The sequence below is a fragment of the Colossoma macropomum genome, unplaced genomic scaffold (genome assembly GCF_904425465.1).
Source record: "Colossoma macropomum unplaced genomic scaffold, Colossoma_macropomum, whole genome shotgun sequence".
In the NCBI taxonomy this organism is placed as follows: domain Eukaryota; kingdom Metazoa; phylum Chordata; class Actinopteri; order Characiformes; family Serrasalmidae; genus Colossoma; species Colossoma macropomum.
The window spans coordinates 24,412,995-24,435,212 of NW_023494801.1; the positions used below are offsets into that span (position 1 = coordinate 24,412,995).

General features: G+C 37.5%; 1 protein-coding gene across 1 annotated transcript; it reads right to left on the minus strand.

Annotated features, from left to right (window-relative positions):
* Positions 1–266: 266 nt before the first annotated feature.
* On the minus strand, positions 267–8,673 carry sstr5 (somatostatin receptor 5). The gene is made up of 3 exons (XM_036590145.1): positions 7,623–8,673; positions 2,631–3,763; positions 267–1,585 (listed from the first exon to the last, which is right to left on the minus strand). Exons 2-3 carry the CDS (start codon positions 3,702–3,704, stop codon positions 1,511–1,513), a joined length of 1,149 nt encoding a protein of 382 aa, XP_036446038.1. The 5' UTR covers positions 3,705–3,763; positions 7,623–8,673; the 3' UTR covers positions 267–1,510.
* Between the last annotated feature and the right edge of the window lie 13,545 nt (positions 8,674–22,218).

The window sequence follows — 22,218 nt, forward strand, 5'->3', positions numbered from 1 at the left end:
AGCAGATTACCTCAGTTTAGGGTTTATGGAAAAAAGCTAGATAAGGTTTCACTCAATTTATTTGTGTATGTTTGTGTTATGCCATAGTACCATATACTAGATAAAATACCTAAATTAAAACCATAAAAACATATGTTGGAAACTTTGTATCTTGACGGATTTTCTTACCAAAAAAAAAAAAAATTTAATGGAAAAGTAAAAGTAAATATAAATCTCTGGCTACATTTGTTTGGAATTTCAAAGCTGGCCTGTTGTGTTTTACATGAATAATAAATGAAGAAGAAAGAAAATTAAAAATTACATGTTTTGCTCTCTGTGAAACATCCTTATTTGATCAGTATTTCAGGGCTAGTGGTCTGAAATAATACAGGTCCTTTGACAATAACATGACTATATTGTTGCTGTCCTAACAAACCACATCTCCAAAATGGTAACTTTACAGGAGAAAGCATAAACATGTTACGTTACAACTTTTATTCATTGCTGTTTTACCTTTAAAAAAACAACACAGTGGAGGTTTCAGACCTGATAATAAAAAACATCCACACTTAGCTATGAGTAACTAGAGTGTACTATAAATGCCACAAGTAATCTCTAAGATATGTATGGTACCACAACATGGGCAATTGTTCACATTATCACATTCCACAATATCAGTCCCAGGTTGAAATTCTGATTAGTTCAGCCAAAATCCAAACATTGCAGAAAGCATAAATGTAAGGTAATTTGTGATCCTAAAGTGAGTTTGTGATGAAGGACAAGGTTCCTATGAATTGCATCAACTGCTCTCTATGAAGTTTTGTAGCGGCCCTTACTATGAAATTACCAATCATCCTTAGCTACTGAACGTTCTGAATGCCTTTTCATATCAACAGCATAAATCCCTTTGTCATTAAGGACAATCTGTCCTTAATGAATAAAAACTGAATGTGAACTTCTGTCAAACACTGATTTGGCATGTGAGTTACTGTTTCATTCTGGTGGCTGCGTATAAGCGTATATCCTTATGATTTTTCCAAGGGGATGGTGAATACTCCATGATTTTTATAGAGTGTGTGAGATCGTTAGGACAGCTGTCCATGCAGAGCTGTCCATCATTCATCTTGAGTTTCCTTCCAATGCAGCATGAACAAACCACTTCCTCTCCTAATAGTCTCAATAGGCTTAAGTCAAAGGTCACCCAAGAGTTGAACAGCTTCCCAAATTTCCCAGCCCCATTAATTGGTCCAGACCCAAATAGTGTTTTCCATCGTTAAAAAAAGAAAAAAAAAATATTTCCAGCATAGGGCTTATTTTCCCTACCCGTCAGTTTCTTCTGTCACAGCTTGAAGATGGAAAGTAGTTTCTGCTGCAGAACTTCCCTCATCAAGAACTGAGCAGGCAGCTGTCCATGTAAAATGGATATTCATGTTCTTGAGTTTCAAATAATCAGATATCAGCTTTCAATACTGGATTAATCAACCATCCTTTTTCTCCAGTTTGCCTCTGTGATTTCTAAGGTAGAAAATAATCATATTGTTGACTGACTGATCACAGAGGGCAGAATTTCCACTTTGGCATTACCTCCAGACTCCATCTGGTATGCCTGCAAAAATGAAAGTGAATAAATAAAGTGATTCTGTTATATGAATGAATACAAAGTTTCTAGCTTTTCATATACTCATGACTAAAATACCATTCCCAGTTAAAATTTATTTTGGCCACAATCCAGACAAGGCTGATGTCTGTAAACATGACAATAAGTCTGTGAACATCACAATGAGTTTCTTCCTAACATCTGACATTTACCGATTTATTTCTGCTCTCTGCAGTGTTTTAGGTCTGTATCTGAAAGGGAATGAGTACAAATTGTAAGTGGGATGGTCCTGATAAACCTGCCATCCATTAATATCCAATATAATGACTTCAATCGATTTCAAGGAATAAAAATAAAAGCTGGGAACAAGCAGTAGTTTGCCAGGAACAGAAATGCTTTTGGTAAGCCCCAAAGAATATTTCACGTGGCTGTTTTAGAAACAAACAGGCAGCAGTGTTGTTTCAATGTTCTGAGATTGTTTATTATTATCCAATAAGTAATGCTAGAAATGAGCACAATTATCTACCAGTGAAATGAGATCATTTCACACAGATAAAAATGACATAAATCAAGTAAAAATGTTTAGATATAGGTAAAATAATCTTACAATCGTATAATAAGAAATAGATACATTGATTACAGGATTATTTCAATTGCCAAGATATCATTTTTCACTGTATTTCTTTCTATTTTCTCAGTGCCATCATGAACTACAAAGGCAAGACAGGAGTAAAGTTAACATTTTCATTGGTAACCAATGCTACTGTGGTGTTTTCCCTACTATGACCAGTTTAGATGCACACAAGAAAGAAATTTGGCATGATATTTAGTGTTGAATGAATTTCTGTTATTTTCTGTAAAATATGTCCTACCCTTTTCTGACACAAAAAAATAAATGACTTGTCCTTAATAGTAGTTAAGTTGTACACAGTACTGAACTACGAAAGTGATGATCTGTTTAAGAACGTTAATTTGTCAATAGAGAGAATGTGGATCTAAAATCCATACGAACCAGCCTTCAAAAGCCTTGCAAATTGTAAGTCAAGTAACTTACTTGATGGTTCTCGCCATGGCTATTGGAGTCAGTGGTTCTTGGGGAGAAGAAGGGGTCCTGTTGGCTGGCACTCTCAATGCGTGCCCGTCCAGGGTTACTATCCCCCACCCCATTGGCCTTGTGGACACAGAGGACTTTCTGGAAGCTCTGCTTAAAGTTGTCAGATAGGAAGCCATAGAGAATAGGATTGGCACAGCTATTCATATATGTCAAGATAACACTGAGAAAGTAGACACCATCCATCTTGGTTGGGAGGAAGATGAAAACATTCACAATGTTGAGGATGAAGAACGGAAGCCAGCAGAGCACAAACACAACCACAATGATCACCACCATGCGTGTCACCTTCCTTTCTGATTTGCGTCGTTTGGCGAGTCCTGCTCGGGCTCCAGCTGACTTTACTTTGACAACGATGAGGAGGTAGCTTATGCATATGACCAACAAAGGGCAGAAGAATCCTAAGATGGCAGTGTAAAGTATGAAGGCCATTGACCACATGGTCCTTGGTTCTGGCCAGCTTATGTTGCAGGTGTTATGTCCAGCTTGAACATTTGCATAAATGATGACTGGAAGTGCCAAAATACAGGACAGAGCCCAAACCATACAGTTTATGACCTTAGCAACACTTGGCCGCCGCCATTTTGCACTGCGGATGGGATGAACCACAGCCATGTAACGGTCAATACTCATTACTGTCAAACAAAAGGTGCTGGTGAACTGGCTGACGGTGTCTGCACACATCATAACACGGCACAGAAAGCTACCAAATGGCCAGTAGTTGAGTAAATTGTGAGTGGTTTGGAAAGGAAGTCCAAGTACATACAGCTCATCAGCTACTGCCAAGTTTAAGATATACATGTTGGTAACGGTCTTCATCTTAGCATATCGCAGAACCACAAAGATAACTAATGTATTCCCAGTCAAGCCCAGTATGAACACAATGAGGTAAATTACAGCCAGGATCTTATTACTGTCACTATCAATGCTTGCGGTAAAAGACGTATTTCCGTCTTGATCATGGAGGGAAGATTGGTTCAGATAATCAAAAACAGACGTGTTCCCCTGGGTCTCCATCTTTGGAACACAATGAAGGTTTGAAGAACAGGAACTCTTGTGGCTGGGCAATCAAAATTCTAGAAAAAAGATGCAGAGGTTATTATGCAATTAGAATATATATATATATATATATATATATATATATATATATATATATATATATATTCTAATATGACAAAATGACAAAACCTGTATCTCCAAAATAGTAATGAATGAAATACATTGTAAAGGCTAGCTGGTAGGGATGTATAACCATTGGCAGGCCTGAGCCTACCCAGGTTGATCACAGGATTACCCAGTGAAATTGGGGAAAAATGTTTATTAAGCTGAATTTTTAAAGATTTGATTTGTTTCTTAAAAGTGCTGTTGCTGTATTACATCAAAATGACAACTAAGATCTCCACCAAGCTCCACCTTATTTTCTCAGACCTCCAATCACTGTCTAGCAACTGTCACTATCTGCCATAGCCTTAAACCCGTTTTGTTCGTTATCAGCATCTGTCATGTCCATAACTAGCATGAGAACACCAAGGTCCTTGATAGTTTCAGGGTGGTTTAATGAGATTCAATAAAGGAAACAGCGACAAAACTTCCCAATCAGCAGTGACTGGTTCTTGGCTGACAGAGGTTTGGGCATAGACTAAATGTACATGCAACATACTATTGGCTGACACACAACATAGCTATGAAAAAATGTGAGCTTATGAGAGTAATTAATAGATTAATTGCTTGTAAAATGCAATTGACATAAAATGAATGTAAACATATCACTTTTGCACTCATGCATTTTCAGAAAACATTTTTATGTCCACCATGGCATGCCCAGACGATGGTTAGGTTTAGGTTTTTCAAGTTTGCTATGTTGTTTTTTCTCTTTGAACATCTTAGCTGCCTGATTTTACCTTAATAGTTATGTTCTCTTCATTGGGGAAACGTTGTTCCTGTTGTGAGCACTGTTAGATGGGTTTATGTGAATCCGGCATTGTGGTTGATGTGCATACAGTCTTGTTATTGTGTTGCAGTAGGGCAGAAGCATTGGAAAAAAAATATAATGATGACTGCTCCACTGTCAGCAATAGTCTATAGCCTATTTTTTTACCTATTTACCTACTTTTTTTACTCATATATATGTATACACACACACACACACACACACACACACACACACAGTACTGTAAAAAAGTCAGACACCACCATTTTGTTTGTTTCATATCCAGTCAAAAAACTAAGTAAAAGCTTTAAAAAGCAATCAGAAAAAGCAGGAAACAGAATTTCTTTAACATAAAATTATCCTAAGTTGTCACGAACATAATGTTCCCCTTCAAAGAGACCAAAGGATATATTTCTGAGGTATTTAGAGTAGTGATGCACTGATACCTACAAGTACATTTTTAGTAGCTACTCCTCGAAACCAAGTCTGATATCGTACTGAGTAACCTACACAGAATTAGTGGTTCTTAGTGTAAATTAGAACAATGTAGCCAACCTTAACAGTTAAACAATTTAAATCTAGCTCATTTTAAATGACATGCATTAGCTAGGTATGCTACATTAGTTGGATCGAGTAACACTGCAGTGAAGAAGACTGGGTTTTGTTCTTTGTCAGAAAAGCTTCTATACAGCTGTCTCTTTCAACAACAGATTTTTGATTTGAATTGAATATATTCTGATTCTAGATTAAGACCGAGGTGTTGATATGCACACTATACTGAACAATCTGATGGGAAGTCTATGTTTACATGCACACTACAAATAATCTGAACCAAAATTACGTCCATGCATAGAGTACCACTTAGTGTAGACATTACCATGACAATGAGCATCACGTGAGTCCAGTCAGACGAGTAGCAGTGTGTTACCTTAGCCTGAGTTTTCAGCTGGCGCGCTTGTGTTTTTATTTACTTTAAACTTATGGCAGACTCAGGAAAACATACTTCACATGTACTTATTAAAGAAGAAGAGAGAGGAAGACATTATGTTGACACATCAGCTAGACACCAGTCACACTTCCATGTTTTAAAGTACAAAGCATAAACTTTGTCTCCTCTGCAGACCAGTTTCTGGCTCCCGCCATGTTGAACTTTCACTATGATGCAAATGCACAGGTGCAAACTATACTTAAACTTTGCAATATGTGTTTGAGCTGTAGCTGAATGCCCTCTAAAGTCAAGACAACATTGTGCAATTTTAGAAATCCTTTTATTTGGTGACTCGCACTATATGTTTGAATATTCCATCGTGTTTAGACAAAGTCTACGATTCATATACTTACAAAGCACAAACAAGCTCTGTCCATGAACAATTTCAAATGAAGCTTTTTCATTCAAAATAACACGTTGCACATCAAGTACGGGAGCATAGAGATACTGCTAACACTGAGCACTGAAGATAAAGCAGGTGGTAACGTACATGGTAGGACAATAAAGCCTATTTTACAAAAAAAATAACATATTAATGTTTATACCTCACTGTTCTATGGGTCACATGGCATCAGCTGGTGTCGGAATGCTGGTATCGATGAGTTTTTAGGAGTATGAGTAAATAAGCACAATTTTGGCCTGATACCCAATACTAGTATTGGTATCGATGCATCCCTAATTTAGAGCTAAAATAGTCCGCTTGCATGAAGGAGAAAGTAAAATGCAAATAAAAGAAAAGCAAGAGTTTCCAAAACTGGAGTTCAAAAAATGATTAAAAAACACAGAGAATATGGGACTCCTAACAGCTGTGCAAGACCTGGTAGAAAAGGCTAAAAGAAGAGAGTTTGCATCTGAAAAGTCTAAATTTGGATATTTTAAATTGGGCTAACATGGATTGTGAGTAGCAAGCTGTAACAAAGGTAATACTGATATTATATGCAGTTGCTGAGGTATATTTTTTTCTGCTTTTTAACTGATGCTGAAAAATGAATAACTTAATACATAATGGCTGGAATGGATTTGACTGGCCTCTGACTTTTGCACAGATATTAAAAGGCCTCTCTCTCTCTCTCTCTCTCTCTCTCTCTCTCTCTCTCTCTATATATATATATATATATATATATATACATATATACACACACACACACACACACTTTTGTGTGCAAGACAAGGGTTACTCTGTGTCTGGAGCGCCTGGAAAACCATCCCCCAGTGCAGATTTATTAGGAGTTTACATGACCTTGACTAAAGTGCCTATTCTCCCTGGAGATGAAGCATGCAAGGGAACAGGGCAACAGAAACTATTGTAAAAATACATTGGTTGACGTTGAAATTCTATGAACCACAAATCAAAACACAGAGCTAACGATGCCATTGTTGTGAGTACAAACAGTACATTGCAGATAGAGGCTGGTTCATAGAAACCTCTTAAGTTTACATCGTATTAGTGAATATTTAACTTTACACCTCTATAGTAAAGTTTCACTTTGAAAAAACAAGAGAGACAGGAGATAAACTACGATTTATGGGTCGCACGGTGTATATGCATGAAAAATACACGACAGTGCAAAATTGTTTCCAGATGTTCAGATAATTACAACCCATAATTAGATATCTGCCACAGTAATCAATTATAAGGACATTTAATTGTGTACATGTGTGTTTCAAGCTATAATGATTACATGCGTGTGCAGTCAAGCATTGAGCGCAGATTCTCGGAGCGTGTGAAATTTTAGATACTCAGTGGCCATCCGCAAGTAAACTGCACATTTGGGTACTCGTCGGCCCATTGTTTAAGTAGAGCCCAGAGGGACTTCGAACGACCTCTTCCCACAGCAGTTACGTATGGCTGAGAAGTGGAGTAATTAATTGCAACAGTCAGTCCCAGATCTTTTGCTATGTTGTGTACAAACGATGCATTGGTATACATCATGCCATTATGTACACATGCCAGCCTTATCCTCGTGAATTTAGAGTCAGGTCGTAATGTCTTAATTTAATTATTTGTAATACTTACATAAATCGCTGTCCATGGTACCCTAGCTTTTGTTTTTGGTTCCACTTCACAGTGACTAAGAAACGCTTCTTCTTCTTACCGTAGTTGTCGATTATACACAGGTTATACCCGTCAATGCGAGTTGTTGTCGCACCACTAGAGTTCCAGCAAAAACAAAAAAAACAAACAAACAAAAAAAAAAAACAAAAACAACAACAACAAAAAGTGCAGGTATATATATAAAAGAAAGAAAACAACGCACGACGTCTCACGAAGGGTGAGTGCTCTGATCTCCGCTGCCTGTCTTTAAGTTGTAGGGTTGGGTCTGCGAGTCATGAAAAATACGGCGTTGCAAGAACCAAAAAATCTACACAAATCGCTCGTTCCGTTCTCATTTTATTATACTACAGGAATCAGATGTCACGTTCTAATGTCATGTTTGAATGTATTCGCATTTTCGTAAAGGTTAATCCGTTCGTGTATCCAGACCATTGAGTTATGCTGCTGCGTTGCAGAGCTCTCTGCGTTCAGGCAGACAGTTGCTTGTTGGGTTCAGTGGAAAAGTCGGAGGCTGGTATTTATCTAGACAAGTGGCATGACACAGTTCCTGGCGCGTCGCTTTGTATGCAAGGACGTATCACTTTTAATAGCACAGGGATTTGAGGCATGAGAAGCTGTTTTACTTCTGACACAGCTTTACTTTTTTTGAGAAAGCTGATTTGGAGTTCCTTTTCATTAAGATACAAGTATGTATGTATTGTATTCATAACCAATAAGAAGAAAAGTTTCTTCAATCCCAAAAGAATGTAGAAACCATAGGTTAGTCATTCTTATAAATGCAGGTGAAACGTAGCCCGTAAATTTATGTCTTTATTTTGTTTTGAAACTACAGAAACGTGTTGTTTCATATATACCCGTTAAAGCTACTACTGCACTGTTTTGCTTCTTGTAGTACACTACAGTACTCTGATAGACTTTACTGATAATTCAGCATGTTGACTATTTTATTTAATCTTGATTTTATTTTATTTATCGGCCTCCTACCTTACTGGGTGACTTTATTATCTGTGTGAAAGTTGAGGGACATTTTAAAAGCAATATGCTGAGTGAGTAATACCTGCTATTTTATCTCTTGAAGAAGTTGTGTTTAAACTGAGAAACTTTTAAAGTTGCGTCCAGTAGGTGATGCTGAGGAGTACCTTAGCTTTTTCACAGCCCTGTTAATGACAACTCAAACTCTGGTTCCCTCCGTCATGTTAAGTGGGTTAATGAGTGTCTGTGCATTTGTTAAAAGCTAGGGCAAAAAGCTAGTAAGGTCATGACTTTGTGCAGGCCATGACAAAACACTTCACTGGCCAATGCTTTACCAGAAGCTCTAACTAAGACAGAACAGTTGCTGATTTTGCAAACATAGAAAACATATGGATTGTGTTCAGCAGCAAAGAATGAAATAGTAACATGTTACAAATACACGTTAGTCTCAAGGCTGTCTTGGTGAACCTAGTGTTTAGTTCTAATTAGTGTCACGTGTGGTTTTGGGTTAGCCTGAGCTGTGGGGGCAGGACTAGAAGCTAAAATGCTGATAAATTGAGAGTGTATCCACTACAGAAATCAGTGTGCTTGCATTTTCTGATTTGGAATTTTCTTCTGCTTGGTTAGGTAGGTTTTCAGTTTAATTTAATTTTGCTTAGACTCTGTTAGGCTCAAAGCTGTCCGGAACTAGAACTGTGAACCTGCTTCTGCAATTTCTATCTTTTTTAGGTATCAGCACTGACTCTTGTTTTTGGCAGTGTCTTTGCTGAAGAGTAGTTTGGACTAGCTAGGCTTCAATCTCTGAGTGGACAACAAAACACCTTTTGTCCCTGAATAAAAGCATCTGCTAAATGCCATAAGTGTAAATGTAAATGTGGCAGCGGCAAGGAAAATCTCCCTAAGAGCAAGAGGAAGAAACCTTGAGAGGAGCCATAACCTAAAAGGCAAACCCATTCTCCTTTAGTTGACACCAGATAGCAAAGCAAGAACACAAAAGCAATATGAGCTATGAGAATAATTAATAACCCCAACAAACAATGAATAAAAAACAGAAATCTCATCACTTATTATGAATTGATCATACATGTACAGAGATCAGTGAAATCTTCCACACAATACTTAAGAAACTGAAACATAAGGTTGATGTAATTGAGAGTCTATTTACAGCTAATCCTGAAAGACACTCAGCATGCAGGTCAAATAATAGGGCTGAATCATTCTTAATATAGTTTGCACTCATATATGTCATAGCCATATGCTCAAAGAACTTGTTACAAGTGCTGTTTTGTGTCAGTTGTTATTTTTACCATAAAAATAAAGGTTCCTAAATGGTTCTTAACTTGGGCATACAGATCTAGGATAAGCCTATAATTGGTATAGAATTTTACATTACATAGAGGTTCTTTGAACTTCTGAAAGGTTCTTTACATTTATGCTTTCATTTGCAAAAATAGTTCTTTAAATAACTATCCAATGAACAGTTCTTTAGCCAACCAAAAGTGTAAGTGTCAAAAGTGGAAAACCTTGTATTTTATGGTATTCATGAATAAAGCTATGTGACTCCTGTGGCCATTAGAATCAGTTAATGAGGGACCCTAAAAGTAGCTGTATGAGTTACTCACAGAGGTCCCTCTGCAATGTTGTAGATGTCAGTGAGATGAATGACCTGGGTCTGAGAGCCAGAACAATTACCTGGTCTCTCGTCTCCTAATACCACTCATTCTCTTTCTCTCCACCCCTCCTCTTCCCCGTCTCTTTTTAGTTTTATTTAATTCAGAGGGCCTTATTGGAATGGCTGTTTTGTAACAAAGCAAATCAGATGATGACAGTAGGGCTGAGCATTTTAAACAGTTATGCAGTTTAATTATCACTGGTGGTTGCCATTTGTGCCTTTATAACCATCTTTTCAATGTTTCACTTGTTACATGTATGAGGAACACAAAGAACATGAATGATGACAGCAGGAGAGTTTACAGTGACAGTAATAATGGTATCTAAAACAAATGATCAGATCTAGAACATTCTCTCTCTCTCTCTCTCTCTCTCTCTCTCTCTCAAAGTGTCTCACTTTTTATCAGGGTTGAAATAGATACTGAAAATTTTGTAGTTAGCTACTTTGTAGCTACTTTCCCAGAATTTGTAGCTAGCTACAATTTAGCTACTTTTCCAGAAAAGGTAGTGGCTATTTTAGCTACTTTTTGAAAAGTAGTGCACTTTTAGCTACTTTCAAAGCGCGATTGTCAGCATGTTTGTGAATCTCCCCCTGACACACCAAACAAGCCCAACTGATAGTGTAAACAAGACACTGCATTTAGTCATTTACAATTGAAAAGCTGCAAATATACAAAAGATCACCAAAAAGTGAGTTTATGTGTACCCAACAATCAAACTTACACAACCAAAGGTGTGAAATCCAACAAAAATTTAGACTAGGTAAAGGCAAAGTCAATCATTCCAGTTTTTTTCTGACAAAAATGAACAACAATAACTGGATACAAACCACACAATTTTGTGCAAAGCATTGTCAACTGTTAAAAATAAAACTGCTCCAATTTAAACTGCTCCAATTTTGACCCTGGCTCTGCGAAGTACTATTAGTAATACTCTATTATGAAAATGTTTTTTCCACTTTAGCTAAGGCAGGGGTCGGCAACACGTGGCTCTGTTACGGCTCCAAAGCAGAACGGGATTTTTAGGTAAAATAACATAATCATTCTTTGCAGATAAAGCTCTGCTGATCGTTCTAACACAGTTTTAGCAATAAATGGTCTTAAAAGCTGGAGTTAACGTATAACTGCTAATAGGTCCGTAACTAGGATCAGAATTTTTGTGAGGTCCATTTTGCAGAAATGTTACTTACATCTGATTGTGATTAAAATAACTACCAAATATGAGTACTACAGCAACAATACGTTTCTCCTTTTGTTTTTTTTATTCAATCACTGCTCCTTTTTTACCCATCTATAACTATTATGCACCTTTTTCTTTCATTTCTTCCTTCTTCACCCCTTTGTTCTTCCATCAACTGCTATTAATGTTCCATAGACTTATTTGACTTCAATTGCCCTGTTTGTTTAATTAACCACTTTTTCAGGCGATAGTTTCACTTTGATTTTGTTTCATTTATCTCTCTCTATATTTGCTTGTCTCTTTTGCATCTCTGTAGTCACTGATTATTGTAAAAGCACACATTAAACATAAGTTGTAAAAATGCTGTCTGTGCCAAAGCCCAGCTAAAGGCAAAGACGGCTACTCATATAGTTAATGAGACAAAATATAGTCTAATGTACCTGCTGATTTCTTAATGTTTGCTACATGATCCTATACCTTCAATATGCTGGTTAACAGTGAATTTTCTCATGTTGCTTGTAGTCTGTTATGAGTACGTAACACAATATAACTTTAATTTCACATTTAATCTCTAATATAGCCTATTTTGGAGCCTGTAGCCTAAACTGAGCAGCTACTGGAGCTTGACTAAAGCATGCTGATTTGGCTAGCCACATTATGAGCATTCCAAGCAAAAAATGAAATATAGGGTTTTCATTTTACAATCTTAATGTGTTAATTGTGCTCATAAACTCTCTGCTAGCTATATTTTTGCCATAGCGATGTTATGTGTTAGCTTATAGCATGTGTGCTGCATACCTGAACATCTCAAGAAGTCAAAGTTACTTTGCTTCTCTGGGCTGTGTAGCGTCTCGAACAGAGACGAACAGAGCAGGTAGTTCAGTCTATGGCCGAGCCACAGCTGTACTGAGGTCAGCTGAGAACCTCTCCCTGCTCGCTGTGTAGTTTCATCGCTTTTTGAATCTCATAAAACCCTGAGAAACTTCGAGGAGCTCGGAATCGTAACTCTAGTTACGAACATCACTGATTACTGAAGTAATTGCGGACAGCAACAATTAATAAGCGGTGATTGGAGGGTTGAGAAAATAACGGAGCTTGGCGGATTTTGATTGGCCATAATTCAGTAACAGCGCTCACAGAGAGCAAATCAAATTTCATATAAAAAATGAGGCATAAAATTCTGTCCCCAGATTTAAGACAAACATCAATACTTTGGAGACGAATGGACTTATTTGCATTTATAATCACTCCAGCTGGTTTCCGGATACGTTTAATCTGCAACGAGGAACTGTCAAACACTAAGTCGTGAAGTCAGCTTCTCGTTCAAATTCTCCCGTTTCACCTTAAATGGCGCAGCAGTAACGGACATTCTGGCGCCTCGTGCACCATGTAAGGTGGAACGGGACAACTCGAACAAGAAGCTGGTAAATGAAAATCTGACTTCAGCCTCGGAAAAAGTCGAACGTTCAGAGACATTTTACATTTTAAAGTTTCCTGACTGATGTGCGAAAGAAGCGGCTACAGCTGACCTAAAGCTTAAAGCAGAGCAAAGTAAGTCTGCGTTTTCGTTTATATTATGTTTTTTAGCCTATACTAGCACATTAGCACACACAGAGACTTATTTACAGCCAAGATGGTAAAACAGATATAAAATGGTTCGGGTGCGACCCCTGAGCTAAGCTTACTAGTAAGGGGTGATCAGAGTAGGGTCTGACTGCAGAACAGGAGGCAGCAGTTCCAGGACCATATGGTTTCGCAACACTGCTCCCTAGCAAAGTGGATATAAGGACCGCATTTAACACGTGGAAAAGATGGATGATGACAGTCGGAGTGTGAGCACAGAACGTGAATCAGGTTTTATATAATTAACGTTAAAACGTGTTTTGAATTATCATTATATATGGCCTAGCTGTGCTGAAGAATTTATCCTTGCAGCAGGCTGAGCAGGTCTTCCTCTGTGCTCCAGTTTATCACCACAGGTAAGAGTAGAGAATGTAATTGTTTTTACATAATGCCATAAAATATTGGTCAGTGCTTTAAATTAAAAAGTTAAGTTACTTCTGTCTTTTTACTATTTCAGTGAAGTGGAGGAATTTAACAGAGTGATAGATAAACAATTGAAGAAAGAAGGGAGACTATTCCACTGGTTGGTACTGCTGTAACCTAATTCACAAAGTGGGGTTTGAGTATTGACATTAAAACATCAAATGTCAATAACATTAGGTTTTTGCGCATCTCTCTCTCTTGCAGGAGTCGTTGAGAAACCATCCCAGTTTTAAATGTCCCTTTTTAACCCATTTGCTTTTTTTGTGTGTGTGATTGAGGGGGATTATATCTTACTTGTTGAATCTTGTTGGTTGTTATTGTTGATATATTACATAAATATTATGGCACCAAAGCCTTTCTTGTGTCTCAAATATCTGGTTGAGATTTGGTGACTGTAAAAGCAATATGCGCAATTGATTGTATCTTTATTTTTACACAATTAAACAAAATGCAACTCTTAATAAACAAGTTTAATTCTGAGAAAGTAGTATTTGGATGGAATAAGCCTTTAAAACTGTAAGTTAGATGAAATAGTAGTATTTGGGTGGAATAAGCCTTTAAAACTATAAGTTAGATAAAGTTGTAGTATTTGGGTGGAATAAGCCTTTAAAACTAAGTTAGATAAAATAATAGGAAGGAGCATTGGTCATCCACTTCGCTAGGGGGCAGTGTCGCAAAAACATATGGTCCTGGAATTGCGGTCCTGAAACTGCGGTCCTGAAACTGCTGCCTCCTGTTCTGCAGGAATATAGTATAGGGTGATCAGCGTGTGGGGGAAGCGCGTGACCATTTGCTTGCACCGTCCTTGGCTCAGTCAGGGGATTGCACAGTCGTCACCAGCCCAGTTAACGACCACGGTCTGTGGTTCAAATTTTGCGCAGATTGCCTGAAGCCTGTAGCGAGATTGTAGCGAAAATTTTTGCTATAGCTACACAAAAACTTGTAGGCGCTACAGCTATTAGCTACATTTCATAAAACTGTAGTGGCTTTACAGCTATTAGCTAAAATTTGTAGCTAACTACAAAAAGTAGCGCACTACTTAGCTGCTCCCCCATCCCTGTTTTTTATCTATCCTGATGTTACATGTAGTTAAAAAGTGATTTTCAATCTCAATTCCAAGAAAAAATAAAGTAATGAAGCAGACTTGACTGTAAATAAACTTACATAAAATGACTTCATATACATTATAGATTTGCTGAGTTAAGAGAATATTTGACAGTGTTATATGGACATATTGTACCCAGTTGAACTTCACCTGATAGTTATCTTTACTTTCATTCAGCCTTTAATTATTTTGCAAACTGGTTGTGTGGATAGTAAACTCAGTTATGGCTAGCATATGATTCCTCTCTGAGGAAATTAATGTCTTATAGAGTGTAGAGGTAACATGGTACGTTTCCTCCAGGACTTCACAACAGGGTAGTATCTGTCAAACATATATTCACTTTCACTGCTTTGTAGCTGCCTTGTTATCAAATCTATGTTGACAGGCTAACAAAAAATAGATTACATATTACCCCTGATTTCATATCACAGTTTCACTCACTGGCTCAAAGGTTTGGGCTATACTTTTTAAGTTCAAGCACTTAGCACTTTTTCTAAAGCACCTTGACAAAACCTGATTCTGGCAAAAAATACAACCCCATTTCCAAAAAAGTTGGGATGCTGTGCAAAATGTAAATAAAAACAAATTGCAATGTTCCAAAAAAGTTGGGACAGGGGCATGTTTACCACTGTGTTGCATCACCTCTTCTTTTAACAACACTCTGTAAGCATTTAGGAACTGAGGAGACCAGTTGTGTTTTGAAGCTGAAATGTTTTCTCATTCTTGCTTGATGTAGGATTTCAGCTGCTGTACAGTTTGGGGTCTCCTTTGTCGTATTTTTCATTTCATAATGTGCCACATGTTTTCAGTAGGTGAAAGGTCTGGACTGCAGGCAGGCCAGTTTAGCACCCAGACTCTTTTACAGAGCCAGGCTGCTGTAATACGTGCAGAATATGGTTTTACATTGTCTTACTGAAATAAACAAGGCCTTTTCTGAAAAAGATGTCGTTTGAATGGCAACATATGTTGCCAAAACCTGTATATATTATTCAGCATTAATGTTGTCTTCACAGATGTGCACATCACCCATGCCATGTGCACTGCTGCACTCACATACCTTTGTGGATGCTGGCTTTTGAACTGTGTGCTGATAACAAACCTGATGGTCTTTAGCCCGGAGGACGCAGTGTACATGATTTCCAAAAAGAATTTCAAATTTTGATTTGTTGGACCATAGTACACTGGTCCACTTCCCCTCAGTCCATCTTCCCCTCAGTCCATGCAGCGATGAACTATTTTCACAGACAGTGGTTTTCAGAAGTGTTCCTGAGCCCTTGCAGTGATTTCCACTGCAGAATCATATCTGATTTTAATGCAGTGCCACCTGAGGGCCCAAAAATCTTGGCTAGCTAGTACAGGCTTTCAGCCTTGTCTCTTGCATACGGAGATTTCTCCAGATTGTCAAAGTCTTTTTTAATGATATTATGTACAATAGATGATGAAATCCCCAAGTTCTTTGCTATTTTACATTGTGAAACATTATTCTTGAATTTTGCACTACTTGCCCACACAGTCTTTAACAGAATGGTCAACCCCTCCCCACCTTAACTTCTGAAAGACTCAGCCTCTCTGGGATGCTCTTTTTCTACTCAGTGATGTTACTGACTTGTTGCCAATCAACCTTCAGGTTTTTTTTTAGCATTACACAACTTTACCAGCCTTTTGTTGCCGCTGTCTCAACTTTTTTGGAATGTGTTGCTGCCATCAAGTTCAAAATGGGCATATATTTTTCAAAAAACAATACAAATTTCACAGTTTCAACATTTGATATGTTGTCTTTGTACTATGTTCAGTTAAGTATAGGGTTTAAAAGATTTGCACATCATTACATTTTGTTTTCATTTACATTTTGCAAAATCGTAAAAATATTGATAAAACAATAAGAAACAATCAAACAAATAATTACAGATCAACACTTAACAAGTAAATACATAGATTTTTGTCCATTCGCAGTAAGCTTTGTTTCAAAAACTAGCCATTTGGGGCACAAAACTTTACAAAACACAAAACTGTCCCTGAGGCTGATGTTACATAGCTTCTCCTTCTGTTTCCAGTAGATGCTTCAGAGTTCATCCATCTTCTCTACAATACTCTTCAATATTCTCCACTTTTGTCACCAGTGTGTTAAGCTGATGGCTCAAGATGGGCATCAGTACTGTGAGATGAATGAAAATGTATGTTTTATTTTACACAGCTAACCACATGACCACAACACCCACTACTTTTTTTTAAAAAAAAAGGCTTCTATAGTGGCAGGTGACAAAATAAAGTGAAACTAATGTTTGCAAGCATCATTTTATACTGGCTGCATTAAAGTAAAGTGTTGTATGTTGCGTTAACATAAATCAGCAGATTTCCTAAATGAATAGACCTTTGAGGATTTGGACCAGAAAAGGCTGATAAACTATTGTATGTGAGCCAACCTTTTCAGTATAGCACTGATGGGCTGACTTATTATACTGCATTCTCCAGAAAGTAGCCTCTAAGCCATAGATACTCTATGAGTGTACTCAAAAGTGTATCATACTAAACAGTGTAGCAGTTGAAGCTTTCAAGCAATGGCAAGGATCTTGGAGGGAATGTGTGTGAGTGCACGATGCATGATCAGCATAGGCACTGCAGACAGGTTGTCATTTCAGACTGATAAATACTCACATGTTTCCAACTGTTTGCTCTGTACACAGTTTGATTTGATTTAAGCAACCAAATGTTCTTTGTTGCACAAACAGCGCTGTCACACACATAGGCCGTGGATCAGGCAGAAACTGAATACTCTCTAAATGGCTTGAAGATAAGTACCGCTCTCCAGTAAACCTACAACAAGTAGCATGCTAAATATAACACCCATAAATGCATTGTAATGTAATGACTTCCTTGACATATTGCGTACTCTCAGAAGTTTGTGGTAGTAAGTAATAATCATATCATGGTTAATAGAAGAATAGTGAAAAACAAAAATCATCTATTCTATTGATATACAGTGTAGTATAAGACAAGGGAGGATCTGGATTTTTGTGGTTCTGCTGTAGATTTAACAAGAACACTGGCATTCATTTAAATGAGGAGCCAACCAGACAGGTTACTTTAGTATCATTTGAATGTGGTGGGAACGGTGCAAGTAAATCAAAAGCCCAGCCTCATAAGTGATCTCTTAATTTATGGTAGTATTGTAAACCAGAGTCTGTTATTCTAAGAGGAAGTGAATCACTTCACTGTAATGGCAAACATTGTGTATCTGGTAGCATTTCACTCAAGTAAGAAGATGCATTCCTTTTTCCGTTCCCATGGGGAGCTTTTCAGTGATGTAAGAAGTCAAGATGTTCTAAAATTAGTAGCCTTGTAAATGAAAGATCAATTCTTAATCTTAACACCAAATAGTCACACTTTTCAGAAACAAAATATCTTCATGTAGATAAATCAGGTTGTACTGTAGGTTTAGTAATGTCATAAAACGAAATACAGATATTTATTAGAATATGTTTTTCTCTGCAAGGTAAAATTTTGCAAATAGCCTACTGATAAAATATTTTGTGCAATCAAATGTTATACTGTATTACAGGCTGAGTATTACAAATTTCCCATGATGAATCATTTAAATTCACCAAGGTCCCACAAGACTCTACTGCTATTTTCTCTGTACATTATGCTACTTGGTGCAGTTGTTTGCAAGCATAGCATTTTCAATGTTAAGGGCACACAACACATATCAGCCAAGAAAGGATAAAAGGATTCTCAACCATCTTTTTCTTTGTTTTGCAAAAGAGCACAAACCGTTAATGTCAGCCTTTAAAGAGTAAAGCATGTTCCATCTCAATACATATGGGGAAAAAATATGTGATAAAACTGATTTAGTGTCTATAAATAATGAAACTGAAATATGCATGTCACCTTTGTTTTTTAAATACATTTTAAATACAGGTTTTAATACAGTATTTTTGTCTCTTGTCATTTGAATGCCTCTGTTTCTGTTCCCCTTGCATGTGTAAATTTAATCCATGTCTGTAAACTGTAACCTGACTGCAGACTGACTTTCCTGTGCCCCTCAGAGATGTTCTATTTGCTCTAATACAGTTGAATCAGATCATGAAGCCCATAAACTAAAAGTGCGGTAACTCCCTGCCCTGAAACTGTATTAATCAAGTGTGTGCATTTTAGTTCCAGGTTATTAGTTTTACAGCCTTTATTCGCTGGGTTATTCTAAAAAGACTCTTATTATGAGATGGCAGGGCTAGCCCGTTGGCTGTGTCAGAGCCGGTTTAAGAGGAGCCACTTCCTATAAATCTTACAGCAAACAGGTTTTGGGCAGCAAAAGGCGGGCATTACTGCTAGTGAGTCCTGATTGGCTGGCGAGTGGAGCAGCTCATTGGCTGTTCGTGCCCACAGACGTCATGGACATACACGAGGTGCCGTTTTAAAATCCTATAGCTCAAGTTTAAAAGCTCTTAAAAATATAACAGCAGTGTTAAAATGTTTTATGCCGTTCAGTGTTCAGGAAATGATTGCATCCTATTATATTAAAAATGTTTAAGCATTTATAAACTATGATTTTGCTCAAATGCTCCATATCAACCCATTCATTTTGGACTCGCTCGGGAGCGCCCTCTAGCGTTTGAGAAACCCGGAAGACATAGCAGAGTGGTAATTCCCGAGCCGGTTTATGAGGAGCCGGCCACTCCCTGTGAGTCCCATTCTATCAAAAAATGACGGCAAAACAGCAGAGGGCGCGAGCGAGCGAGTCCTAAATGAATGGGAGTGAATGGAGCTAAACGGCTAAAAACTCCAATTTAAAATAGATTCTAATCACTTTTCCAGGATATTCCTTTAATTGTGGAAAGTAGAAGGATGTATTTCACTGAAAACACAATAAAAACTTAGCTGTACATTTCCATTTTTCTACAGCAAACGGATTTTAGGCAGCAGAGATGCTAGCATAACTGCTACTGAGTGCTGTTGTGCTGGTGAGCTGACACTGGAGTTACGGCCAGTTACGACACAACAGCTTTGTTTGGTGGCAACTATGGCCGGCAGCTAATATGCTGGCCGGCTAACGCTATGTTTGTTTAATGTGCCTACCTTTGCAATGGTAACTAAACATGTATGTTATTACAATATAGAATTAAAGATTTATTAAATAAGAATGTCATAGTTTATTGAAATACCCACTCGAAATGTTCTATCAAACGTTAACACGACATTAATATTCTATAAAACATGTTCATAATAATCACAAGTGTATTTTATTATTATATCATAGCTAACGCCAGCTAAGTAACTTAGCTGCTAACTTGTTGTTTAAGTAATTCCTGACCTCATTTCACTGTGCCATGAACGCAAAATGCCTCATAAATGTGCAGTAATTAACTGCTCAAATGCTGTTGGTAAAGGTCTTTCTTCCTTTTCGTTCCCCAAAGACAAGGAAAGGTAATGTTACATAATTATACAACATTAATTAGTTGAAAAAAGGACACGATCGGACGAAACTGTGATTCATATAGGACACTTGCCTTCGAATTTCACACACACACACACACACTCTACACTATTGACTGGACTTCCATTGGTGGTGTACTGTTTTTTGACATACATTTTAGTGTCTTATTATGTGGTTTTGAACACAGCTACACTTTATGCCAAATCATTTCAGAAGCAGAGAATGAAGAATGAATAACTTGTGTAAATTTGGCCTATGAAGTACATTTCTTGCAGGAACTACATCAAATCCCTATTCATGAAATCTATCTTCATACTGTACAGAAAGCCATACCATAAACAGAAGCACATTTTAGAGTACGTTTTTTTTATTTATACAGAAAAGGAAAGGAACATTACAATTGTAATATATATATATATATATATATATATATATATATATATATATATATATATATATATATATATATATATATATATATATATACATACATACATACATACATACACACACACACACACACACACACACACACACACACACACAAATCCTGTACATGTTCATGATCATGCACCCAGTGATTTGAGTCCCTGTGCGTGCTATGTGGAGACCCCCACAGACTGGGGTACAGTGGCATAAGAAATGCACAGGTGCTGTGAAGGAAGACAGAGCACATTTTTTGAAGGAGGGGCACAGTCCAAGGGATGACTGTTTACTCTGCTTGCTACGCCTGGGGGCCAACACTTTCGGCCAGCAGTGTAAGGGTCATCTTTGCCACCTCACTTAGGTGGTTAGTGCTCTAGCCCACTACACCTCAGTTCTGCTACAAAATTACACACTAGGAATTAAAACACCACTCAAAACTGACAATACATTTAAAAAATGAGTTGCCAGTTTATTCAAAACACCTACCTTGTATTAGCCATTTTATTAGGTACATTCAGGTGCATTACTGGTTGCTGCACAATTATTAGCAGTCTTCTACATCCATCAATGGCATGGGACCATTCTATGTGTGTACTGGGCATACCTGCATTACAGGCATTTTTAACAACACTTTTACTAGTAGCTGACAAACAGAAATACAGACTCATACCAACCCATTCATGAAGGGATAAAGGATGACCAACTTTAACTGTGCATGTGAAAATGAACTACAGTCTGTAATTGTACAGCTACCATGTACCAACACAACATGCACTACCATGTCATTACCATGCCAGTGTCACTGCTGGATGGGGTAGATAGTGGGTCTGATAAACTGACTTTAATTGAACATTTAGTGCCCCTACGAAACAGGTCCTCATAAAATGGTTAATATTTGGGGGCCTAATAAACTGTCAATATACACTGACCGGGCACTTCATTAAGTACACCTCCTTGTTTCTACATTCACTGTCCATTTTATCAGCCCCACTTACTATATAGGTGCACTTTGTAGTTCTACAATTACAGACTATAGTCCATCTGTTTCTCTGCATACTTTGTGTAAGTCCCCTTTCACCTTGCTCTTCAGTGGTCAGGACCCCCACAGGACCCTCACAGAGCAGGTATAACTTGGGTGGTGGATCATTCTCAGCACTGCAGTACACACACCAACACCCACCACCACAACAGTATCCTTTCTGTGTACTTACAGAAGTGGTTGGTCAGTGTATAGAGTGTATATAGATATGTAAAAGAAACACAAAATGAGACACCTGTGTAATGGTTACATGCATCCACCCATATCCTGTGAAAAGATTCATATTTCATTTATGTCTACATTTCAGAAGGAAAAAAATGGCTCAACATTCGTAGAAGTGACCTTAGCAAGCACATGTCCCATGAGTCACTGATTCAAGGAGGATATTCAGTGTGAAATACACTTTGAGAAGTGCTTCATAAAGATTGTAAGTACATTAAAGTAAGAAACAAACTGCCCAATGTGAAATCAAAGTATTATTAATTTTTTAAAAATGTTTGACTGAGCATTTTGCTTTCTTTAGTGTAATTGGAAAAAATAACTCACTGATGATGCTGTGCCTACCCTGGTGAGCTGCAGAAATCCACCTCTACTTGCTATGCCCCCAACTAAAAGATGAAGAATAACGCTTCAAGGTAACAATAGTAACACCAACACACACACAAAAAAACTAAATAAAAAAATAATA

Coding starts and splice junctions, on each gene's coding strand:
- sstr5 (XM_036590145.1), bottom strand. CDS start 3,704: ATGGAGACCCAGGGGAACACGTCTGTTTTTGATTATCTGAACCAATCT. Junction 1,586..2,630: donor GCCATGGCGAGAACCATCAA/GTAAGTTACTTG, acceptor TCATTTTTGCAG/GCATACCAGATGGAGTCTGG.